Here is a 26,984-nt window from a genome sequence, read left to right on the forward strand (position 1 = left end):
TCATAGAGCTTTCCTGTCCCCAGGATCTGGACATGAAACTGACTCAACACATTCAGGCCATGGATCAGGATAGTCAAATTCTCCTGAATCTGGTAGACATTCAACTTCCAAGTAGTCTGGAGCCTCATCCTAGATAGTCTTACAATTTACCAACTTTTCATTTGATTTGTATAAAACTAGAGAAGTGATTTCATAAGGAGTGAACTGTTAAAAGTGTTTGTTATGAAAAGCCAAGATCAATGAAATTCTAAACACATACCTTTAGTATCTCATTGGCTCTTCTTTTGAAACCATCCTGACATTTATATGTTAACTTTTTACCAAGTGGAATTCGTTCCCCAAGGTTAAAGTCATACAAACTAATGCCATCGTGTTTAATTGCTGAAGAGTAGTTGCTCCCATCTGTAAGTGGAGCATTTGTAGCATTTACACAGTATACTAATGTACAATTTAGATCACTGGGCTCAACTACAATATATTGTTATGTTTATCAAACCTGAGAATTGATAAATTTAAGAAAATTCAATATTACCAGTGAAGTTGGTGTACCACAGACAAGTTGCCTCATAGCTATTGTCTAAATCTCCTGACCCATTTGAGATCAAATACCGTGTGTCTTTACAATACCATCTTAATACATCATAAAAATTATGATTTAAAGTATTACTAAATTGAGAATAATTATAAGGCTAAACTAATGATGAGTTTTTAGTACTTTTTTTCATCATGTATAAATTTTATATTTATAAATATTGTCTTCAGCAATTGAATATCCTAAATTAAAGGTAATACAAATATACTTTGTAAGAACTTACTTTGTAGTTTCATTATGTGCAACTTCTTGTGTAGCAGCTAAAGTTCTAGTGCCTATCTCAGCAGTAGACTTTTCATGTGGATTGCAGTATGTTACTTTATGAAAATAATAGATTAGTTTACTATTTATTGCATTTTTCAAGCATTAAAATATAATTCCTGACCATTAATGAAATTTACTAACATAATGAATAGCATTTAACAGATGAAATGAAATAATTATTAAGCAAACTACGTAAAATAAATTACTATTTTAAATAAAATTTACATTGTATTTATGTAAGTTCTAAAATAGACAACATTAATTAGAAATTATAATAGATGGTCCAAATAGATATTTCTTACTATTTTTACAAGTTGGCCATTCAATAGATTGAAATGTATTTTCAGCAAGACATTCTAATTCAAGAGATTCAGCTTCTACATTATCTGCAAACTTGTTCATCATCCCAGCATTACACCTGTAAATAGAATAGAAATAATTACACATAACATAAGAATTACCTATACTAGCCTAAAGTAAAATATGTGATTGAAAGCACTTGATTCTTTTTGTTAATCAAGAACTTAGAATACTACTCAATTTTCCACTCTACCTGTATGTCACACTTTCACCTATTGCAGGTGGGTAAAGTGGATTCCATACAAGTTCCAAAGAATGTTCATCTCCAACACTTGGTGGTGCAATACAATTGGCCCCTAAATAGAAAATAAATACTTTATTCCATAATGTTTGAATTAAATATAAAAGTAAAGAAATGTTTTTCACAATTCAGCAAACTTTTCCAAAGAATATCTTACATTCACATCTGTGTAGAATAGAAGTTGGTTTCCATGTAAGATCAGCTTGACAAGAAACCTCCAGATATGGATAAAAACTTCCATTATCATGCTTAAACTGTTTACCAAACTCTTTACATTTATATCTAAACAAATTTATTAATGTCTTATGTTATGGTAGGTTATTTTGGGAGCTGTAAACAAAGAAATCAAAGCAATGTTAGATGGTTTGATTGCCAAGTTAATATAAAGTTATGCAAGAATCCAATCATAATACATGTTAGTTAACCATTATATCTGTAATACAATTCTCTAAAATCATAAATGGTTTTTAAAGAAGAAAAGTATTTTTTTGGGGGGTTTAATGTGTATGAAAAAAATGGCAAACGTTTCATTAAATGCTATAGGCCCTTTTAGCTTTAATCTACAATGAATTTTTAAGAAATAAAAAAAACATACTTGACTTTGATTCCAAATGAAGAATCCTGTCCATTCCAACCTGTTATTTCTACATCTTGTCTACTTCCAGCCACCAAAGCTACATCAGATGCTGTGCAATTGGACCCTACATTGTCAGTGTCATAAATGATGTAAGTGGTTTGAGAGAACATTAAAGGCTAAGGAATGAACACTTTTCAGTTTATTATACTTTAATTAGAAGCAATTGATTAACTTACTGAAACAGTATTGAGGAATATCATAAGTTGGCTTCCAGTATGCTGCAACTCCATTCCATAAGGAAGTACACTCAATCTTCCTTTCCTTTGTCAATAGGATATTCCTTTTACTTCTCTTGGCAGGTAGTATACTTTGTTTTCCATTTGTCATACTTGTAAAGTTTACATCTCTTTTCTTTTTACCACTAACACAATCAAATGCATCTGAAATAACAAAGAATTTAAGAGCTAAAAACACATAAATAAAAAATGATCAATAAATCATTGTTTCGTGCATTTGCTAAATGTATATTACTTTTGGTTATGTCCCTAAAGGCCTCTAGGGGCACTTGAATTTAAACCCCAATTTTTTATATTTTAGTTTAATAGAAAAAAGAAAAAAAAATTTTTTGGGGGGGGTCAAGTTGACCTCCTCCCTTATTATTTTTTTTAATATGGGGGAGAAAGCATTTTTATCTAGGGGTAATTTGGTCCTCCCTCAAAATAATCATAAACCTTTCCAGGAGCTACATTGTAAGGGAAAACCATATAGGTTAAGCAGTTAGCAATATTCTTTGGTACAGAAAGACAGACACATCCTGTTACTTTTATGTAAGGATACAATAAACATATCAAATAATACCCCTGGGAATAAAATATCAAATATGATTCTAGATATTAAGGCTAGACTTTGCTGGCTTTATTAATGTTGAAAATAAAAACAAAATTTTTAATTACTTTTGCCACCATATTTCCACCCAAGATCTGCAGGACAGTCAGAAGCTTCTCCCTTAGCTCTGTCTAATTGCAAGGAATTGCTAGCCCATATCCATTTATCACCCCCTCTATGACCATGTTCTGGCCTAAAACATAGTAAATCATTTATGACAACATTAATACAAGCAAAGATCCCAAAATATATAGAGTACCACACATTTAGTATTCAACATTATTTAAAATTCTGAATAAGAAGTAATTAAAAATTCTGCTTTTGTTAGTTTATAAATTTTGAGAGAAAGAGGAGGTGAAAATTAAACCTCTCTTTTACCCTAAAACTTACCCATACACGGTTGGACCCTCAGATGTCAAAACTTTATTTTAGAGTTTGGCCAAAATGACTTAGCAATTGTATCTGTAAGTTCGTCTAATAACACCCTTTGCTATTTTTAAAATCCTAGAAAATTTTTTTTGCAAGAAAATTGCATAAATTCGCAACCTTTTGTAGAACCACTACATAACTCGAGTTTTAAAACTTTTTATATAAAATCCTTTTTACAAAAAATATCATTAATTAATTAAGATTAAACCTGAAAGAAAAAAAATCTCATTACACGTGTTAATTTGCATGTTTTAGGTCTTTTTTTGAGGAAAGTATAACTTCCACATTTTTGACAATAATATATTTTTTTAACATTTCAAAGTAAAATATAATAAAACTTAAACGATTTTTCTTGAATTATCAGTTGAAAATTTCATCAAACATGCAATTTAAGTGATGAAAATTTAATAAAATCATTTTTTGAATGTTTAGAATTACTAATTTTCTACATTTAAAACAAAATGTTAACAAAATTTAAAAACATTTTAACATATAACTTCAAAAATCAATAACATTTTATAAAAAGATGTTTCAAAAAATAAATCATTAAAAGGTATTAAAATGCATTTGAAATTACTTAAAATTAAAACGAGAACATCTTTTTACACTTTATTCTGTTTAATAGAGTTTAAATGACATGATTAGTGAATGAAATATTTCCTAAACTCATTAAGCCTTTTTGTGACTATATTAAAAATAATTTTTTTTGTTTTATATGGTTTTTTTATTCAAATATTTGACAAAATTTTCCCTACATCAATAAAATAAAGTCAGTTTTTTACTGTTTCCAGGTTTTTCTTTATAATTATAACAATTAAATATAATATAAATCTTCATTATCTTTTATTTGAATTATCATACACATTAAAATGTAAAGTATAAGCTAGAATAGCACTTTTTTCAACGAATATTTTAATGACATTATATCAAAATAATTCCTCTTAAATATCACACAACATATGATTGGGAAGTATAGCCATTTCTTGGAGGTAAAATATTTACAAAAATACCATTAATTCTGTTTTTATCAGAAGTTAAAAAAATTGAACAATTCTAAAACAATGGTTGGCTGTCTAGATATTGAGTACACTAAGACTACGGCTCTGTTCTATTGAAATAATGTTGCAAAAAGAGGGGTTCTGAAAGTAATCTACCTATTTTTTTTTAAAGAACCAACAAGTACTGTCAGTATCTTTTTCTTGTAATCTAGCAGACAATCAAATCATAACACAATTTTCATGATAAAATATTCAGGTTTCTACTTCACATTTTAAAAAATATACTGATCAATAAAATGTTCAAAATTTACTTTGTACTAATTGAAAAAATATGTTGTAATTCTTATTTTAAAGTTACATTTTTATCCCTGACAAAATCATAGACGACTTTTAAAGGCATCTTATCTAAACTTTTTGAAGAAAAACTTAAAAACGTTAATTAAGTATGAAAACTATTTTCTTCGATTTTTCTGAAGTTATTATCGCATTCTATGGGTTTTTTATTATCATTTACTTATATCTAAAGTGCCAAACATTGTACCCTAACTTATTCATTTAATAAAAAACTAACCGTGCATAAAGAATATAAGTATGAGGGTTAGTTTCAGACTTATAGCCATATTCTAATTTATTGTAACCATTTATATCACAACAATCTAAAAAGAATCAATTAAATTTAAAAACTATTTTCTCTGAATTAATTTTTTAATCCTAAAAATGGCACATTAGTCTTAATGCAGATTAGTGCAATCCTAGTCTGGAATAAATAATATTCAAGATCTGTGTTGTGCTGTCCTTAGCTAGTCTTCAAAATATATCAAATAATACAAAAAAAAAACATAGTTGTTTGTATTAAACCACAGGTTGTCTAAAAAAAAACTGTGTTTTCCGGTTTTGGGAAACAACCAGTAGGAGTACAAAAAAAATAATTATATATTCCTATTCTCTTCAAAAATATGGATCAATTTTTTAAAAGGTGTTTTTTGTTATCTCTAAAACAATAGCGTTTTTTAGAACTAGTAGAATTTGGGGCTGTAACATTCAATTAAATTCTTATTTTTACTTGAAAACAACATTTTAGCATGGATAACAAAAATTACTTTAAAAATTTAATTTAAAATACCTTTTTTGAAAACAAAAATGAATTTTCTGATTGCTTGAATCTTTATTCTTAGTATTAAAAATTCTCATGTCCGTCCCTCATCCCCCCCCCCCCCCCCCCTGTAATCTCTTAATTTTGAATGACAGGTCATGGCAGATCAACTCATAAAACTTAGTTAAATCTAAGAAAACGCATTTTTAGCAACAATTTAAAACAAAGTTAACTTGCTTATTTAGGTATTGAAATAAAATAAAAAGTGACTTATTTTATTTATCAATGTGCACAGTATTATAAGAGATTTTTAAAATAAAAATGACTTGGCTATAGAGAAATAGGAAAAACAAAATTCTGAATAATCTTAAAAGCTTCTTGCATGTAGCACAAAAAAAAGAAAATATATAAAAAATCTCAAATGGGGAAATTGAATAAACCTTTTATCAATTTAATATTGTACTTTTTAACCTATATGTTGGAAAATAAATAAGTTAATTGAATCTTATTGTTATCACAGATTTAGGATCAGGCATTTTTACCTTACATGTACCTAACAGTACAGCCGCATTTTTAGAGATATCAAAAAAAAACACCTCAAGTAAATGTTATGTAAATTTTTACGGAGAATATGGACCTACAATTATTTTTTTCATGCTCCTTATGGTTGATTCCCAAAACTGAATAACGTAGTTTTTTTGAGACACATTGTATATATTGTTAAATTTGTTTTAAATACAAGTGCAAATACAAAAAAAAATATCCTTTTTCATCTAGATTTTTAATACATGATATAAAAAATATATAAAAAACTTACTTGGATTTAACTTGGCTAAAAAAGAGTGTAGTTTTAATTGGAAAAATATATAAATATAACTTATAGACAAATTTAATAATTTAAATCTGTTTCCTTCTTTTTAAATTACCTGCTGCACACCAAAACTGTCCAGTGCTCCATTCAGCTACTGGGCAGAGTGCATTAGCTGTAGTCTTAAAAAAAAAAGAGGAGAGTTAGTTCTTTATTTATAACTTTAGTTCTGTTTAGATTTCGTTACATTGAGTAATAAATGGGTATTGGGTAGCAAGGGGTTAAACAAGTTGAGAAAAAAACTCCTTTTATTTTCAATTAAAAAAATGACAAGGAAGTTATCAGTGCTCAACAGGCATTTTGTGTAAAAGTAGGATAATAAGTAAAATACAAAACCTTTAATAATTTTGGTTAAATATAATATTTAGTGCTGTCTTAACATCCTAAGTTAAAGAAACACTTTTGTCTTCATTGTGTATATATAAATATTTTTAATTCAAATGCAAATTGTGTAGACTTAGGAAAAACTATACTGAGGTGAATTTTAAAAAAACTTTTTTGACTCACTGCCTCGCTATAATAGTGAGGCAAAACAATCCCCACTAAACTTTTAGCGAGCCTCAAGGATTTTAGTGAGGCAGTGAGCCAAAAAAATTTTAAGAATTAACTTTTAATTAGTTTTAGCATAGTGCATTCTTGATTAAATACATGTATACAAGTTTATGGCCAGTTGCTGACCTAGAATAGGGACAAATAATTGGAAACCCTTGGCTAAATGGTCTTCAAATTGAGGTAAATATTGCATCAAGTATTCTAATGAACGGAAATTTAGAGTTAAAGGGAGTGTGAACATAAAATTTTCTCATCTGATTATCAAATCTTAACATTTTCTAAGCACATTTCACTACACTGATCAACCAAAATCGTCCTATTAACAAAAATATCCAAGAATAATGCCTTGATTTTATGGTATTTTGGGAGGGAAAAAGGAAAAAACAGGGAAAATCTGAACATTTTTATTTCTTATAATGTTTGTAGGGATATTTAACGTGTCATATATAGTTGAAACAATTTACTTACTGTTAAGGATTTATTTTATGCTATAAAATTGTCAATTAGTTTTTTTATAACGTAGTAATTAGGTAATAAAGACCTATTTTAAATTCATATTATTGACAAAAAAATACCTCACTGTCTACAAAGGGTTGAATCTCATAGGTTATTTAAAATAATAATATCCTTTTTTATTGTGTTGGACAATAAATAACCCACTTTGGAGAATTAGTTTACACTTTAATCAGACTGTTCATAAAGAAATATTGCGTCTTTATTTTTTACAAAGAAGGTGTATCAACTTTTTTTTTTATAGCTAGCCGGTTCTTTTAGTAAGTAGTAGATGTAAAATTTTTCATAGAATTCATATATGCAATCGTTTTTTTTGTAGATCTCTTATTTTTTAAGTAATTTAAGTTTTTAAAAAAAATAATTAAGTCGGTTTTAAGGTACTAAAACACAACAAAATAAAAGAAGAAAATGGCCAGTAAGAACAAAAATAGTAAGATCTTTAAATTGACACCTTACTTTTAAAATTCTGTTGAGTAATTATTGAAAAAATCTATTTTTTTAACCTCGGTTTAATAAAAACTTTAGACCTAAATATTTTCTCAAACAGACATAAAAAACATGGGTTCATATATACCTTTAGAATCAGAAAAATATTACGAATCCATTGTAAGCAAAATTTTAAAAAAGTAAAAAAATAAAAAAATAAACAAATGGCCAATTATATTTTTTGTTCAGGCAACACTATCGTCTTCCCTTTTTTACCCCCTCTTTACCCCCTCTTTACCCCCTTCCCATTTTTATACTCAATTCAAGAATTAAGACGTTGCCTGTACAATATAATATGATATTTTCATATAATTCCTTTTATTGTAGTTTATATACTATATTGTAAACTTTTTTTTTCAATTTTGCTTACAATGAATTCGTAATATTTTTCTGATTCTAAAGGTATATATGAACCCATATTTTTTTAATTGTGAAATAATAAAATTAAGTTCAAAGTTTTTATTCTCGTGGGTTTAAAAAAATCGATTTTTTCAATAATTACCTGACAGAATTGAAAAAGTAAGGTGTCAAATTAAAGATCTTACTATTTTTGTTCATAATGGCTATTTTCTTTCTTTTTTTTGTTGCACTTTAGTACCTTAAAATCGACTTAATTTTTTTTTTAAACTTAAATTACTTAAAAAATAAGAGGTCTACAAAAAAAAACGATTGCATAACTGAATTCTATGAAAAATTTTACATCTACTACTTACTAAAAGAACCGGCTAGCTATAAAAAAAAAGTTGATACACCTTCTTTGTAATTAAAGGTGGGCGAGAGATGGGCCATCTAAAGTTAATTGGATAATAATAAAAAACCTGTTTCTGGCTTTGTTATTGTATTTGGTTTTCAATAAAAAATATTGCTTATTTTATCAATTTCTAAGTAACTATACATTGTTTTAAGGCAAGGATTATGTTAAAAGTCAGCTTAACCGTTAGGAAAAATCTAGAACTATGTGAAAAAGTTTAATTTTAGCTATAATGGGAGAAAAAAGCAATATAATGCACATTTTATATAATACGGAAAATTTCTTCCTTTCCCTGTACCTTATAAAAATCGTCGGAAAAAGCCGTTTTTTAAGCAAACAAACGCGCGTTTTGCTCAATCTGTGAGATATTATGAATGAGATGATGTTAAGATTTGATATTAAGATGAGAAAAATTTACGTTCACAGTCCCTTTAAGTAATTTTTTCTTCAAAACTACAATTAGTTCTTAAAACTTCAGACATACAGATGGAGACATCATTCTACTTTGTATTATAGATAAACTTTGTAATAGGTACACAGATGAAAAGCAAGTAATCCACAGAATAAAATCACTAGTGGCTTCGTCCCTAGCATCTAGGGGCTTCGCCCCATGAGGTAATGGAGAGTCGACCCTCCAGAATAATTTTATAGTTATATTTTCAAAAAAGTTATTCTTTGCCGAATTACCCTTTGGTAAAATTAAACCCAGGTTGTGCGCCGTATCACAAAAATTTAAATTCGTAAATATTAAACCTAGGTTGTTCACCGTATATCTCGTACGGGGTGAGCATAAGCAAGTACCCCGTATGCGGCGCAAGCTCCGATAGTCCCACTGATTGGACCACATTTTATATAATACCTATAATTGCAAGAACTTTTTAAAGATGTAAATTTTTAAAAGTTACAAAAAGCCCAAAAATTTTTTTGGGTGAAAATTTATTTTTTTTTTTGGGGGGGGGGGGTTCATTGGGGCTTCGCCTCATGGTGCAGTGGGGTTCCCCCAACCCAATTACTGGTTTTTGTTTACAAAAATAAAAAAAAAATTAAAAATTTGGAAATGGGAATTTTTTTATTTTTAGGGGGGTTGGGGTGACGCACCCTCCTAGAAAATAGCCTAAAACCACCAGGGCCAGTAGGAATATTCTCAGAAGAGTAGAGCCCAATTTGTTCAGCAGTTACTCAGATTTTACAAAAAATGTAAAAAAAAATTTTTTTGGGGGGGGTGGTTTTTTTAGTTTTTAGTGGGGTTGGGGTTGTCCCACCCCCCAGGAAAATAGCTTAAAACCATCACAGGACCAGTAGGTATAATCCCTGAAGAGTAGAGCCCAATTGGTTCAGCGGTTACTGAGATATTAAGCTTCAGACGGACAGACATCAAGCTACTTTGTATTATAGATAGTATGACAGCTGTAAATACTAATGTTTACCGTCCAATAAACAGCCTCAAATACCCCAACTACGGATACTCCATATTCCCATCTGGATAAATCTTGGCTGAGAAAAATTTTTAAAATTAAAAATTATAATTTCATGTCTGGGAAATTATTCTTTAAAACATTGCAAATCTAAGTGAAGGTCTCTGATTTCACTTTGACTATTAATATTTAGAATTAGATTTTGTAAAAACTATATATAGCAAAAGTTAATACATTATTCCTTACTTGTATTTCACAATCCTCGCTCCATTAGCATTTCTGTACTCATTATGTTCTGGTCTCCAAGTAACATATCTATTGTCAATAAATCCAGCAAGACAACAATCTGAAAGTTGATTATTGCATTCTTTTTCTTTGACATGTTTTTCTTTCTTACTAACTACTAGCTCAGTATGCCTACATGCATCCTAGGGCTTTTAAAATTAATTTTTGAGCTAGAAACCCTACATTCCTAAATGACATTTCAAAAAAAAGTTGAAAAAATTGGCTTTTTCTGATATAAAAATTATTTTTCCTCTAAATAGAATAAATCATTCAAACTAACAATTTATTTAGCTTAAAAGTATCATATCACTGCTTAATAGCCTAAGTAATTATTTTTTTTTTAATTAGAATCTTTTCTCTATATTTTTATAAGATCTGTATGATACACTGATTAATTAGATTTTTAACCCTTAAATCTAACAAACTACTGTGCAAAGCTTCTGTATGAGAGTAATAAAAATTTTAAGTCAGATTGGATTGTCAATATGTGTAAAGAGTTGATTGCTAAAATTAAAAATTGCTACAGATTGCTTGTGATTTTACTTTTATGGTTGTTGCCATATATTTCTAAAAGTGGTTATTATATTTTACCAAATGATAAAGTTGTAGTAGAAGTAGTAGTAGTGGTTGTTGTTGTAGTAGCAGAAGTAGTAGTAATGGTTGTTGAAGTTGTTGTTGTAGTTGTTGTTGTTGTAGTTGTAGTAGATGTGGGTTGTGGATCATCATTCAGAGTGTGAGGTTCTAGATATTTAGCAAATACATTCAGTCCAAGACTTGTAAGTGATTGAAAAATTTCTGCTCTCATTTTGAAAAATTGTACTGATTTGTTTGCCTTACCTACATATTCAAAACCATCCATACATCTCATTGTTGCAACCTGACCAATGCCATTCAAATCATCATTGTATTCCAAAGTAGCCCTTAAAAATAATCTTTCTTAAATCAACCTTGACGTTCACAATGTATAGCTTCAATATTTTTTAATTTGTTTACCATTGAGGAAGTTGTGGTAACAAACGGTTTTCACAAAATGCTAAAAGGAATCAAATTTAGTTTTGTTAAATTACTAAGATTATATAATTTTTATTACATAAAAACTGAAAACAACAAATAATAATTTCAATAATTTGCAAACTTTCTTACGAATACACTTTGGAAGAGGGTTTGAATCTGAGTACTTCCATGTGGGTTTAGAATCTCCAGCTTGTTGGAGCTGACAGGTGTCTATCACTGTTTTGGTGTACACTGTATCAATCACTCTTCCAATCTTAATAGTTTTCCTCAATGTATATTATTATTAGCAAAAAATTTAGTTTGTCTTATTAAAGAAGAAAAAAAGGATAGCTTACCTCACATTTATATGTAACAGAGGTACCATGTACTCTGTTTCTGCTTGGGGTAAATGTCATACTTGTCTAAATATTAAAACAAAAGATATTTAACTAGATAAATGGATTAGGATTAACTTTTTTTTCTTCTCAATATATGTAGTTGTTTGACTAAAGCTTGATTAAAGTGGAAGTATTTCATTCTATTTTGCAGGGGTACAGTTCTGAAAAGTAAAACAACCCAAAACATGTATAGGGTATACTCAAAAAATGTACTGGTATAACATATAAATTGTTTGGCTAGTAATGAGACTTATCCAACAATTATTCAGTAGCTGAATACTCACCCAAGAAGAAGCATCAAATGCATCATTGTCACACATTAGTGGTTGACATTTCTCTGGAGGGGTTAGAACTGCTTTGAGATTACCAAGACATTCAAATTTTTGTACAGGATTACTTCCATCAGGTAATGTCCAACCAGCTCTTAAGGATGATAATTCTGTATTGATTAATTGTGAAAAATATCAAAGATAATTTTGTAAGTTTTAGTTGGTAAGTTTAGGTTACATCTGATCATTAATAAGGCAAAAATTGTTTCATTATACCAAATACATATTTTTTTTTCTTCTACAGACTACAATTATATGATTTGATACTATTTGTAATCTAATTACCCATCTGTCAATAAACCCTCTTTTCCAAATAAAATAATTATGAAACAATTCTTACTTGCATTGATAGTTTTGTATAGATCCTGGGAATGGAAACTTTGTGCTAAATCCTTCATCTGCAGTTTTCATATCCATGTACCCATCTCCTACAAATGGCGATACAATATTCTAATAATGAGTGGTAACCACAGAACCAATTGGATTCTACTCTTCAGGGAATATACCTACTGGTCTGTGGTGGTTATGGGCCATTTTATTGGGGGGTGGGACACCCACAATCCCCCCAAAAACAAAAAATACCCCCCCATTTTTTCCCCTGAAAATTTTGAATTTGATACTGGAGCAGCTCCAATTATTTTTTTTAATTACCTCTTAGGGCAAAGCCCCTAGAGGCTAGTGCTACTATACAGTGTTTATCCCTTATAAGATATGCAAATGTTAATTTCTTTTAAATATATTATCAATAAACAAACCAAAAATGTATTACCTATATTGGTCTTAACCACTCTGAAATCTCTTAATTGATCTGTCAGTTCACTACACTTAAGTGACCATCTTAAATAATAAGTATAAAATAATAATTACAGTAAAATTCTTATGGTTGAAAGAATTTGTTCATAATTCTCCAAGAACTTAAAAAAATTGTACCTTGTATAAAGTGTATATGGATAAAGTTTCACACTCATTAAAGAATCAGCTACACAATAATGAAATGGCCTATAAAGAAATAATAACTAAAATACAAAGTCTTTTATATTATCAATACTCATATTTCTATATAATATATGAAGAACCCAAAATGTTATAACAAATACAAAGAGTGCATACTTATAAGAAGAAACAATCAGATATCAGTTAATAAACAATATAATTAAACTGATTGCAGAAAAACTTCTGGACATAATAATTATCCTTGTTTATATTCAACTTTATGCAATAACATTCAAATTTCTAAACAGGAATTAACAATTCAATAACATTAAAAGTTAAGTCAATGAATCTGACCGTGGAGGCTTGTAGCTCAAAGATCTGTTTGTGACCAGAAAACAGTTCTGGATAAAGTGATTCCACAAAGGTCCCTAAAATTAATCAAATGGGTTAAACAAGAATTAAAATTAAATTTAGTTCTTTATACAAATACTAGTGGCTACGCTCCCTAGAGGCCTCTAGTGGCACTTTAAATGTTTTTTTTTATTTCAAACGATATTATACAAGTTAACAGATTTTGTCAGATTATTTCTATGTTCCGTTGAAGTCTTCAAAAATATTTTTAAAAATTTCTATTTTTTGTGATTTCTCTTGGGAGAGTGGTGGTACCCTCCTCCAAAATAGTTAAAAACCTTCCCAGGACCAATGAGAAGATGCCCTGTTAAAAGAACCCGATCGGTTCGGTGGTTAGCAAGATCCTTTGGTACAAACAGACATACAGACAGACAGACATCGTTCTACTTTATTATAAGGATTAATGAAAAAGCATAAGATTTAAATTATCATTTAAATTATGACTGCACCATGCAATATTCATTATCCATATCAGTGCAACTGGATATTAAAGTAAAACAATGCTTTATCACAATGTCACCAAGCATTGAGCACCAAACATCTTCCTGAGTTCTGAAAAAAGAAACACATTAGAATTAAACTTACAGGGTATCAAAGCGAAGCTTTTCTATAATTAGGGTCGGTCGGTCCGTCCGTCCGTCCGTCACAGAGAGTTAGCTCTTTTCGTTAATTTAAACAGGTTAGAATTGTCCTATCGATTCCAAACTTTGCATGATGATTCCTATAGTAGTTAGGTACAATTTAGAAAGCGTAGCAACTCTATAATCAATACCAGAATTTCCGTACGTTCATTCTAAACATGTCGATTTTTAACTTTTTTGACAAGAAATTTTTGTATGTTAAATTATCCGATCCTTCTGATTCTTTGAAAACTGATTCCTATTACAACAAGGTACAATGTTATAAGCGAAGCATCTCTAAAACAAGTCCCAAAAATGTAAGTATGTCCTTAAACAGTATCATCTATTTATGCAGTTTTGCAACAAATTTTTTTAAAATATTGTTTGTACTGATGCATTAATATTCTGCTAATTCAGTTCTGACAATCTACAAGTGTTAATGTTCGTTTGTCCTTCCATTTCAGAGCTTCGCTTTTATGGATGTTGTCATCCTTGTTAGTTCTAGAAACTATACTAAAATTGACAAGGCCCTTTGAGGCATAAAAAGATTAATCTTTGCTAAAATTATGTGAAGTAAAAATTTATCTTTACCTCAAAGAAGCCTCAGTTTGCCATGTGTACTGATCAATAATAGTCCAAAATGCCTGGTCTAGGCCTAAATTTTAAATGATTTATTCATGATTTTAAACAAAAATAATTATGAATAAAATGACAGTTTATTCATATATAAATGAAGAATTAATGAAAACTTTTTTTAGTAATTAATTTCACAAGATAAATTAGGCAATAGAAGTGACTAGTGGCTATAACTAATTATGATAATGTTCAAACCTAGAAATTCAGAATTAGCTGTTGTAGTCCATACAAGTGGAAATGATGTACTCTGGTTGTAGAAAGGATAAGGTCTCTGGTTTCTGATCAACACAATTTTTACAGATGCTAAAAAACTGGTTTTAATCTTTTGATTGTACATTTTTATATTCGTAGAAAGCTGGATATAATACGATGCTAGACATAGTTTTTTCGTATGAATGAGAACCGGTTCCTATCCATCGGATTCGAATGAATACGAGAAAAAGGTTTTATGACAAAAGCAAGAGTGTCTAAAAATATCAAGTTAATTATGTATTTCTATACAGGTTAGATAAGGTTAAGATATGAATATACAAATAAACCCCTCTACAAGGGTTAGGGATTTTAAAAACCTAACCTAAGATGATTTAAGATTGGGTAAGTGTCCACTCTGACTTTTGTCACTCCTGCCTTTGTCCAGGACCAGGAAAACTACTTTTATGCTATTTCTTGGTGATAATATAAATTGTCAAGATATGCCTTGGATTGTACACATAGTTGCTGATGATAGAGGCAACATTTAAATCCAGGAAGTAAGCCATATACAGGGTCACAATATTCACAAGCCTCAAAGATACAATTGAAAATAAAGATGATAAGTTTTGCTTTTCATATATCAAAATAATTTTTGCATTTAACACTCAGTAGAATTTTCTATCACAGAAATTTAAACAATTTATTTAACAATATCTTAAATGAAAAATAATTTGCTGTATATTGCAAGATTTAGTAAATACTGGGTCTTAATATCTTATTTCAACTCTGCCTTTTGGGATTGCAAATGTTGGTTAGGTCAGTAGAAGTATCTGCACTCACAGTTGAGGTCAGCTCAGACTTACCCTCCTAAAATCATTTGTAAAGCCGAAGCTACTCTATAATTTGAAATGTCCGTCTGTCGAAAACGTTTTTGGGGAAGCGTGATTTTCACGGCTTCTATAAAAGAGAGAAAGGTGAAACTTCTTGTCAACTTTCCCATCAATATGGAGCATGATTAAGTATAAAACATCTGTAGCTGTCGGACTGCTTTTAAGCAGCTCTATAGCCGCTTTTACTTTTTACTACAGATTTTCTTGGCTCCTCTAAAAGATAAAAGGATGAAACTTCTTTTCAATATTACCATCAATATTGAGCACAACAAAATATAGCTATAGAACATCCGTAGCTGTTGGACTGCTTTTACTTTTTACAACAGATTTTCTCTCTCTTTCTTATCTTTGTTATGATAACAGATAATCTGCTCTATAACTCATTTTGTCCGTTTGTCTACTTCATAAGAGATTTTGTGCTTCGCTACTTGTGGATGTTGACATTTTTTTATAGTTTTTTTTTGAAGAAGCAAAACATACTTAACCTTAATTATAAGAGGAAAATTGAGGTCTAATTTTTAAAGAATCTTTTTATAATAAAATAAATTTAAGTGGTTAAAAGCCCTAATGTAATCTTTTTGTTTCAAAAATATATTACATCATGAAGTTATATTAATTACAATTAAATTTTAAGTATAATTTGAAAGGCATAAAAGTTTTGTATTTGTATTAATTGTGTCTTAAACAATGCATTTTCAATTGCTTTTATCGTGTGCAAGTTCACATGTTCATTATTTATTCAACAAGGTAGATATCCAATTTAAAATTGCTTTTATAGAAATAAAAATACTTTTATTTATGCAAATATCTAGTTAATATTAATGAAAACAAAATTGGCACTATTTATTTCAAAAAGTTACTGAGAGGGCTGTCCAGTAAGATAATTAAATAGATTCGAATAGAATGTGCACATATTTTAAGAACACAGTAATAGTGTCTGACTGATTATGACGTAACAAAAAAAATTAGCCAATGAGAGGCCACTATAAATTTTACCATTGGTCAACAACGGCCTCTCATTGGCTATTTTTTTCTGTTACGTCATAATCAGTCAGACACTATTACTGCGTTCATATTTTAAACTTTATTCTGATCTAAAACAGGAATTAAATCAGTTTTCTGAAAAAAAAAGTTTAACCACGTGCGCCCCATTTTAAAACTGAAGACAGAATGGTTGAAGGTAACCCACCTTTAAAAAAGCCATCATTTCTGTTCTTAGCTCAATTTTCTCTAAGTATGGTTGAAAAAACTGATCAGTGCAGTGAACACTTTCTTTTGGGACTGCTGTGTGTCCCCTCCCTACACATAAAATATTTTTGAAACAACAGTTTTCATTTAATAAGGTTTCAAGTAATATCTTTTGTAAAATGTTTTGAAAAGATTAAAAAAATATTTACATCTGTGTTAAAAATATTTTCTTGCCTATAATATTGCCCAGATCTCTTGAAACACACAGACACTGGTACTTGTTAGAATCCAACTTTCTTGCTCCATAATAAACCTGACAACAAGAAATTTAGAAGGTAGATTATCTTTTAATCTTAACTAATTAAAATGATGGCCAATATCTGACAACAACAAAAAATAATGAACATTGTTCCATTAAGTGCTTTTTACAAGTTAGGCTGGAAATGCTATAACATTCCATTTAGATTATGTTTAGTCAAGATAAATAGTAAAGACAAGGACGTCCAAGGTGGGGGGAGGTAAAGTGGTGATTACCCCCCCCCCCCCCCAAACGAATATGGGGTTGCCGTAGGCACCCCCAAAATATTTTTCATTTTAACCCCCCCAAAAAAAATAAAAAAAGTTTTACCCCGGGGGTAAATTTTGGGGGGTAAAACAAATTTACCCCTGCCAACAGATTTCAGGGGGGGGGGGGGGTAATTACCCGCCCAAAGCTAATTTTACCCCCGTGGTAAACATTTTTTCGAGGGGGGGGGGGGGTTAAACAAAATTTACGGTGCGCTTCACGCGCCATTTTACCCCCCCCTCCCCCCCCCCAATAAAAAGCTTGGACGCTCCTGAGTAAAGAACCATACATTTAGAAACAACTAACAATTGTTGTTAGTCTGATTTTGTAAAAAAATACACATTTAAACTTTGCTTATATCACAAGAGTATGATTTTTGGGTCTTTATTATAGCTCTTGTTTGAAGACCCATAAAGAGTAATTTCATGACTTTTTTTTCTAGAAGCTTACAATGTACCATATTTCATGAAAAACTACTATTTAAAACTAAAATACAACTCTACATGTGATTTAGGGTTGTCATCACAAAATGAAGAACATGAAGTTGGAATTGTGGTTACATGTTCAGCAGCTCCAGGTTCTAGATAAAATACAAAATGTTAAAAAATGCATAAAAAGGTAGTATTTAATAGTTATTAAAATGAACAATTATAAGATTAAAACCAGTTTTTTTAGCCCCGAGATGCCAAAGGTAGGAGATAAAAAAACTTGTTTTTATATTCCTAAAACTTGATTTAATACTAAGCTAGACATAATTTTTCAGTATGGCTGAGAACCAGTTCTAATCCATCCACCTGATACCAATCGGTTTTGAATTGATACTGGAAAAGTATTTCTCGTATTCATTCGAATCCGGTGGATAGGAACCGGTTCTCATCCATACGAAAAAAAACTATGTCTAGCATCGTATAATCCAGCTTTCTACGAATATAAAAAAGTACAATCATAAGTTTATAATACGATGCGAGAAATAACTATTCTTCTTATATTTCAGTTTATTGAAACAAAAAATACGATAAAAATGAATTTTTTAAAGTACCTATTGATATATAAGACGCTATTTCTGTGCTACTAAAAATTGATGATGGTTCACCAATAAGAGCTTTATCATTCTCATACACCATACCTTTAAAATAAAAGTAAATAATTAAACAATAGAAAATAAATATTTGTTTCATTAATATTTATAAATGTATTCTATTTTAAGCAATTAATCTTTTCTTTCAATCAATATTTTAATTATCAGTCCTAGCCTCTAGGAGGTATTCAATTTTGAATTTGCAAAATCAAACTTTAGGTTTATGACATCATTTTTAATTGTCTCTTCTGTGATGACACATGCAACAAATATCTACATTTGTCAGTTCTATAATTGTCTGTAGGAACTTTATTGATTTATTATCCTAGTAGCGGCAACGCCCCCTAGAAGCCTCTAGGGGCACTTAATGTTGTTTATTTCTAGGCCACGTAGTTTAATTTCAAATTTTCTAACATTAGAACTGTAATTCTTTCAAAATTTTCATTGTACATAAAATGTCATTTTAAAATGACTAGAACTTTTTTGTTATAGAATCTAAAGACTTCAAATTTGGGGAATTGGGTCTACTTGTGGCAGTCTTTTAGCCGTTAAAGCGTGGTATTTCTTGCAGGCTTCCTTTAAATTTGAGTTTCAAAAGAGTAAAAAAATATTTTTTGGGGGGGAGGGAGGGGGGGTGAAAACACCCTCACCTAAAATAGTTTAAAACCTTCCCAGGACCAATAAGAAGCTTCACTGTAAAGGAGAACAATATCAGTTCAGCGGTTAGCAAGATCCTTCGCTACAGACAAATAAAGCTTATTACTTTATATTATAGGATATTATAGGATGACAGAAAACAGTAAGGTTTTATTTTGTCTAAAGCTTAAAATCTCGAAAACTATTGAACCGATTGAGTACTCAGATAAGCTTTACATAGGTCACAGGATGGTTTTAGGATATTTTATTTTTAGATTCAAGTCTTTGTATGGTTTTAGACTACCTTTCACAGCTCCTTTGAATTTAGACCCTCTGGAAACTGAAGACACAGCTATTAGTTTTTGTATTAAAGTACTAAAATAACATACCAACAAAATCAATGGCCAGATTTTTTACTCCAGAAATATGTTTGAGGGTAATTTGAGTAGCTGAGAAACGAGCATACTGGCTGGGAATTGTTTTCTTCATGAAGCTATACACTCCCCCATCATCCAAAGAGTTCTAAAAAGGGCAACAGGATTACCTAAAAAGCCTGTGTTTTTTGTACATTGAGAAACATTGTAGAAAGTTTAAAATGATACACCTATAGCTATAACCAACCAGGTAATAAACAGATTAGTTAAAATAAATGGATAAAACAGAACAATATTGAGCTTTATAATACATGATTATAACATGTACAAAAAAAACATATTTTGAGAATCTCTTTATTAAACCAGTTTTCTATTGTCAAATTACTATGGATATTTTTGTCAAAACTTGTATTTTTGATTTTAGCATGGAAAGATTATTATAAAATATAATAATTTTTAACAATAGAGCTATACATTACGGATGGGCCGTCTCTAATTATAGAAAAGCTTTGCTAATAATCAATAAAAAAAGGACCTGATCCACTGTAAACTGAAAGTTATTGTTGTCTAAAGGATTATTCACATCAGGATCTGGACTCAATATATTGTCACTAAATTAAACAAATACATAGAATAATAAGGGACGTCCAATGGGGTGGGGGGGGGGGGGGGTTGGGGTAAAGGGTTGACCCCCCCCCCCTCCCAAATAAAAGCACCCCCAAAATTGTAATTTTTAATTTTTACCCCTCCCCCAAATAAAAAAGCTTGGATGAATAATTCTGTTTATATTTGAAAATAAAAATATGGATTATTAGATCATTTCAATCAAATTATAGTTCTTAACATCTTATAAAGCTAAGTTTCGCTATTTTAGGAACGCCAGTTAAAATTAATACAAAAATAAAAACTTTCATTCAATCTTTTCACAAACAAAAATTATTTAAGTGGTAATTTTAAAAAAAAATCATATTTAAAAAGCATTTAATTCAATGTTAGTAAAAAGATTAAAATATCAAATAATTGTAATTTGAACTTCCTAATATGTCTGTAGAAATCTATAAAGGAATCTTTCTCTAAAATTCTTATTTTTCAAAAAATTTTGTATATTAAAATAATGAGTTACTTACATGGTATTGACAGCATAGCCAAACTTAAATTCAAGTTGGAAAGTAACAGATTCTGTTAGTTGAGATTTAAAGAAGGCCATACCCCACACATGAACAGCACTAGAAAATTGGGATCTACTGCAGTTTACGGTAAAATATTGCTGGTAAGCAATATTTCCAAAACTCTATGAATTTTAAAGGCTGCTAGCTGCCAAACGGCTAAACGTACAGATCATGCCCGCACACTGTTTTAAGCGGCATAAGAAAGCCTACAAATAATCTGGAATAGCCATAAATCAATAATGCATAATTATCTCGCAGTGCAGAGAAATGCGCGAAAAAAACCTATTTTACGCGTTTTTTCTTCAGCGAAGCTTTCCCTATGCATAATTGAATCTTGGCTATTTCAGATTATTTGTAGGCCTTCTTATGCCGCTTAAAATTGTGTGCGGGTATGATCTGTACGTTCATCCGTTTGGCAGCTAGCAGCCTTAAAAATTCATAGATTTTTGGAAATATTGCTTACCAGCAATATTTTACCGTGAACTGCAGTAGATCCGAAAATTGAAAGGACTGGACTAAAACTCATTGCCAAATAATAATCCTAAAATGAGTCCGTTGGCATAGTATAACGATGTCCGTCAGTATGTCTGAAGCCTAAAATCTCTTAAACTGTAGAACTCTGCTTTTATAGAAATTTACCTTTAAACGTCATACAATAGTTTCAATCTATTTTCTTTTTGGGTGAGCAAAATCGATGTCCCTCCCCAATCTTTATTTTATTTTTTTAAAGGGGCTTATTATTACTTATAGGAACACCCCCCCCCCCTGTATAAGGGAGCTGAAACTAGAAATTAAAAAGTCCTGACCCGCTATTCCTAGGATAAAATCGACAAAATTTTGATTTTAATGAGATCATTCTTCCATTCTAACCCATCACAATTCAATAAAAGTACCCAAATAATATAAATAATATAAGCAGTGTAATTTACAGTCCAATGTCTCCTCCCTCCCGGAGTTTTTAGGATTTTAGATGTGCAATGATGATCTAATAAGCTAGTTATCCTCATGGATGTGAAGGGATAAGACAAAGGCCGATAAATTGATTTACATCCCCAATGATGATACACAAAGCTTCCCCTTCTGTAGATTACAATTAATGGTTGAAACGTTAGGACACTCAACTTATTGAAGCAACCAATCAAAATTTTAAATAAAAACTCCCATAAGTTGTTAAGAAAACAATAAGAGAACGTAATTATAAAACTTTGGGGACAAGTGTAATAAACAGCCCCAATGTCCCCTCCCTTCCTGAGTTATCCTACCTTGGGAAAGTAATTATTACAGTGTTATCAGCGTTAAAATCAACAAAAGAAGTAGACAGGTCCCAAGGGTAAGTTCGAGTCCCTCCATCCACATATAAAGGTTCCTCATTACCATTCTTAATATAATAATACATATGTTTATAACTTTTAAAAGCAAAGCCTTTCTAAAATTAGAGTCGGTCCGTATGTACGTCCATAGCGGAACTTTTGTCCATTAAAAAATATAGCGTTCCTAGCTCTCATTTCTAAGGCTAGGAACGAGGTATATTGAAACGGACCAAAGTTCCTGATTCTAGTTTTCAAGGCCTTTTCTAGGAGCACCATTTCAAGCATGATGATTTTTTACTTTTAGACAACTATTTTTGTCTGTTATAAATATCCTATTATCTGATTTTTTGGAATTAGGATTGAGGGATAACAAGGCAAAATATCATAAGCAAAGCATCTACATATATTAGCAATTAAAACATAAGTATGTCCTCAACAGTCCTGTATAGTGTATAAGCTTTTTTGAATAAATTTTCTAGTTTTAAAATAAAAACCTCTGAAATAAAGTTCTGATACTCAAGTGTGTTAATGTTTGTTGTTTGTCCAACAGTCATATTTTAGAGCTTTGCTTTTATGGATATTGTCATCCTTGTTTGGTTAAAGGATAATATAAATTAAATTAAGTATAAATCATTAATTGTCCTTTTATTAGTACTTACATGTGATACTGTAATACCAATATTAGGATAGGTTATTGATTGATTATTTGCCAATAACAAAGACCTAAACAATTAATAATGGTTATTTTTATAATTTTTACGAAAGGGGACTATACACGAATGAGAGCAAGTGCACTTTTCATTTATGATGTTATGTATTTATTTGGCTGATACACTTAATTCTTGGTTTCATTTGGCTAAATGAATAAAAAAAAATAGGGTCCACCAAAGTCTTGACATAAAATTTATGTAAAATAACATTAAACTCAACAAAACATTTGTTCAGATTTCGTTCATTTAACTATATTAAACAGAAACCTATTAAATTAAACAACAAAAAATGGCTGGAAGGTTCTTAACGTCCATAGAGAAAAAATGAAAAAGAGGAATCAAGGTAACAAGAGTACAAAAATAGGAAGTCAGCTTGAGGGCGTGTTTAGTGCTATGCCGCGTTAAATTTTATGACCTGTAAGCGAATTTAGCTGCCACAGAACTGGCACCGCTAAAATCACACATGACTCTTACAAGATGGCGCGAACCATCCTTGTTTTCTGCTTCAAGCCTAAACAAAAATAAGTTAAGGTAAAAATCATAAATTTTTGATACTTCCATACAGATTGCCTGTTTTTTTTAGAATAAATTGAAAATAGGAGGGGGTAGCCTTTTTGCTAGCCCCGGCGGACCTTTTTCAAATTCAAATTGCGCGGCTAGTGATAAAAGTTAAAAAATGTTATGCATACAGTTAGAACTCTAGTTTCTGGAAGTACAAAAAACGATTCCTGTGCTTTTATAGTTAAAGAGCTACATGGTAAAGTGTCCTAATTGACTTATCACAACCTTTATTCTTACCAATAGCTACCAGTAGGAGAGTAAACTTGATGTTGGAAATACAGCTCCCCGCAGGATTTAGATAGACCAACTTTTGTAACATCGTATACCTGAAAAAAAACAGTACACAGCTGGATCTTTAAATCATTTTAGTGGTGAGCCAGATCGGGGTGCACCGAATTTCAGCCAATCACAGCGCGGCATTTCATAAAATGATGTGCTCTTTTTGGTTGGAAAGTTCGCTCACCCCGATCTGGCTCACCACTAAAATGATTTAAAGATCCAGCTCAGCACAAATTAAAATGAGTTATGACAATTATGTTTTAGCAGAGATCTTAAGGGATAAGACAATGAAAGATTAATGAATGTACGTTCAAAATTAGATTAAAATAATTGGTGTCTAGTAGTGTCCAATCTTAATTCTAATAATAACTTTATTCTTCAGATGGGGTAATTTTGTTTATCATTCTTGAGGTTCTTTATCACTATATCGTCATATCCCCTCAGATCCCTGAAATTTAGGTCATTCCAAAATTAGACTGGAACATGAAGTCGGAATATTTTCAGAATAGTAATTTTTCGCAACGTTTTTATTACAGCTTTCCGCGAATATTAGAATGAAAATTATAAGATTTTAACCCGGTTTTGTTAAACCAAAGAGTCCAAAAGCAGGGTCTAACAAAACTTGTTTTATGATTTTTATTTTAATATTCGTGGAAAATTGTCTCTAATACAGTATAGCTGAGAACCGGTTCTAATCCAGAAGATATCAATCGGTTTTGAAGCCATACTGGAAAATGAATTAAAACTAAAAATATTATCTTTCTGTACCGCTAAATATCTGACTTGAACCTTTCAAAACATCAGCAATATCAGCAATATATATAATTACCCAAATATTTTAAAAATTGCAATTTTTTTCTGAAAATTAATTTGTATTAATGATATTATTAATTTTTATAAATCAAACCAAATTTGCACTCTGCAATTTTAACGAAAAACAAAAATATCTAGCTCATTTAATTTAGCAATATTTTGTACTATTTTATATAGAGACACTTAAAACTGTTTCTATTTTAAAATCAGCTATTTACAAAAAAAAATTTTTGCCGATAGAGATGTTATGTTTTTAGCTAGTTGCAAAAATGTCCGCAGGGCGGTGGTTTTTAAATTTTTTTTTTTGATTTCTCTTAGGAGGTTGGTCGTACCCTCACTTAAAATAGTTATTGAACTACCGGGACCTATGAGAAGCTACCCTGTTAAGGAGAACCCAATTGGTTCAGCGGTTAGCGTGATCCTTCAGTACAAACATACAAACAGGATATATTAAAAAAGATAAAATACGATCAAAATTATAAATCCATTGGATCAGAGCTTAAATAAGTATTACCTTGAACCAGTCTGGCAGTCATCAGTAAGCTCAGATAACAGAGTACCAAAAAAAACAGGTATTACCTTGTAACCAGTCTGGCAGTCATCAGTAGGATCAGATGTCAGGTTGCCAGAAAAAAACAGGTAATACCTTGTAACCAGTCTGGCAGTCATAAGTAGAATCAGATGTAATTGGACCAGAATATAAACAGGTATTACCTTGTAACCAGTCTTGCAGTCATCAGTAGGATCAGATATCAGGGTACCAGAATATAAACAGGTATTACCTTGTAACCAGTCTGGCAGTCATCAGTAGGATCAGATATCAGGGTACCAGAATATAAACAGGTATTACCTTGTAACCAGTCTGGCAGTCATCAGTAGGATCAGATATCAGGGTACCAGAATATAAACAGGTATTACCTTGTAACCAGTCTGGCAGTCATCAGTAGGATCAGATATCAGCGGACCAGAATATAAACAGGTATTACCTTGTAACAAGTCTGGCAGTCATCAGTAAGATCAGATATCAGGGTACCAGAATATAAACAGGTATTATCGTGTAACCAGTCTTGCAGTCATTAGTAGAATCAGATGTTAGGGTGCCAGAATATAAACAGGTATTACCTTGTAACCAGTCTGCCAGTCATTAGTAGAATCAGATGTCAGAATACCAGAATATAAACAGGTATTACCTTGTAACCAGTCTGGCAGTCATCAGTAGAATCAGATGTCAGGTTGCCAGAACAAAAACAGGTATTACCTTGTAACCAGTCTGGCAGTCATCAGTAGGATCAGATGTCAGCGGACCAGAACAAAAACAATCCAAATCCTAGAATAGTTACCTATATATTGCATCTTATACAGATTATCAAATGCCTCGAGAAAGTCAAACTAACAAAAATGGCTCATCTAATTATAATAAAGTGACCGAAAAAGACACACAAAACCTACATATCAGGACGACGCTTATTTCTCTTATTAGACTATTGGATGTATAAACTGTTGTATTTTGGGGATCTCAAATATGTTAAAGGCTTTTAGATCAAATCAATGCTTATACAACTTATATAAGCTTATATAAATCGATGTATATAATTAGGGTCGGTAACGGTTAGCTCTTTTCGTTAATTTAAACAGGTTGGAAATGTTCTGTCGATTTCAAACTTTGCATGCTATTTCCTATAACAGTTAGAGTTACGACTTAGAAAGCGTAGCAACTCTATAACCGTTACAAGAAAGGAGTATAGTCCTTTCCACGACATCCCTCCATAAGGAGCGATTCTTCGTATTTTTAAAATGGCTTTTTATAGGTTATTTTAGGTTAGGTTAGGTTATATTGTGTTAGGTGATTGCCCCACAGGGTTAGGTAATTGGCCCCGCAGGGTTAGAGCCCCCCGCAAAGGCTAGAAATAGGAGAAAAGCTACTGTGAAAAATACGAAGAATCGCTCCTTATGGAGATATGTCGTGGAAAGGACTATACCCAGAAAATCCGTACGTCCGTTTAAAACAAGCTGATTTTTTTCATTTTTTCACAACTAATTTTTGTATAATAAAATTATCTTATTCATCTGATTTTTGAAATACTGATTCCTATTACAACATTGTACAATGTTATAAGCGAAGCTTCTCTTTAATCAAGTCATAAAAAGCAAATTTACATACAATTTTTTATAGACTTATGCATTAATATTACGCTTAATCAGTTCTGACACTCTTCAAGTGTTAATGTTCGTTCGTCCTTCCATTTCAGAGCTTCGCCTTTATAGATGTTGTCATCCTTGTTATTGAATATTTTGTATGAGTTGATCATTTGTCTTTTTTTTTAATACATTTTTTTCTACACATGTTTGCTTTTTGAAAAGAAAAAAGGGGCTTTCTCTAGAAGTGCCTATCAAGCATACCCCCCCCCCCCCCTATATGACAGACAGACTAACACGGGTTACTTGTTGAGTAGAGTTACTACTAAATAAACAAACGTCCATATAACCTTAATAACTGAAAATATTTGTCTATCTTCATTTCTACAACTTTCAAGGCATTGTCTCCAGTACACAAATTTTGGGGTGTACAAAAACCATCGGGAGGCATAGT

At 30.8% G+C, this 26,984-nt stretch overlaps 1 protein-coding gene across 1 annotated transcript; it reads right to left on the bottom strand.

The window, feature by feature from the left end:
* LOC145330387 (uncharacterized) lies at positions 1-26,984 on the bottom strand. Its single transcript, XM_080175026.1, has 43 exons — positions 26,881-26,984; positions 25,653-25,721; positions 23,540-23,628; positions 23,157-23,252; positions 22,691-22,754; positions 21,984-22,099; positions 20,680-20,778; positions 20,088-20,163; positions 19,568-19,700; positions 18,504-18,590; positions 17,968-18,044; positions 17,134-17,212; positions 16,901-17,010; positions 15,612-15,688; positions 15,326-15,412; positions 14,825-14,907; positions 14,585-14,648; positions 13,823-13,925; positions 13,317-13,390; positions 12,960-13,028; positions 12,799-12,866; positions 12,370-12,457; positions 11,985-12,123; positions 11,659-11,724; positions 11,453-11,576; positions 11,303-11,342; positions 11,147-11,229; positions 10,901-11,050; positions 10,271-10,370; positions 10,037-10,103; positions 6,366-6,429; positions 6,257-6,271; positions 4,918-5,002; positions 2,988-3,112; positions 2,271-2,474; positions 2,053-2,158; positions 1,615-1,739; positions 1,410-1,512; positions 1,159-1,274; positions 816-909; positions 533-630; positions 260-468; positions 1-129 (listed from the first exon to the last, which is right to left on the bottom strand). Exons 4-43 carry the CDS (start codon positions 23,204-23,206, stop codon positions 1-3), a joined length of 3,846 nt encoding a protein of 1,281 aa, XP_080031152.1. The 5' UTR covers positions 23,207-23,252; positions 23,540-23,628; positions 25,653-25,721; positions 26,881-26,984.

Source organism: Acartia tonsa, chromosome 10 (assembly GCF_053477335.1).
Source record: "Acartia tonsa isolate MP-2025a chromosome 10, ASM5347733v1, whole genome shotgun sequence".
Lineage (NCBI taxonomy): Eukaryota > Metazoa > Arthropoda > Copepoda > Calanoida > Acartiidae > Acartia > Acartia tonsa.

Coding starts and splice junctions, on each gene's coding strand:
- LOC145330387 (XM_080175026.1), bottom strand. CDS start 23,206: ATGTGTGATTTTAGCGGTGCCAGTTCTGTGGCAGCTAAATTCGCTTAC. Junction 19,701..20,087: donor TTCAGTTTACAGTGGATCAG/GTCCTTTTTTTA, acceptor TGCCCTTTTTAG/AACTCTTTGGATGATGGGGG. Junction 11,725..11,984: donor CATTTGATGCTTCTTCTTGG/GTGAGTATTCAG, acceptor TTTAATATTTAG/ACAAGTATGACATTTACCCC.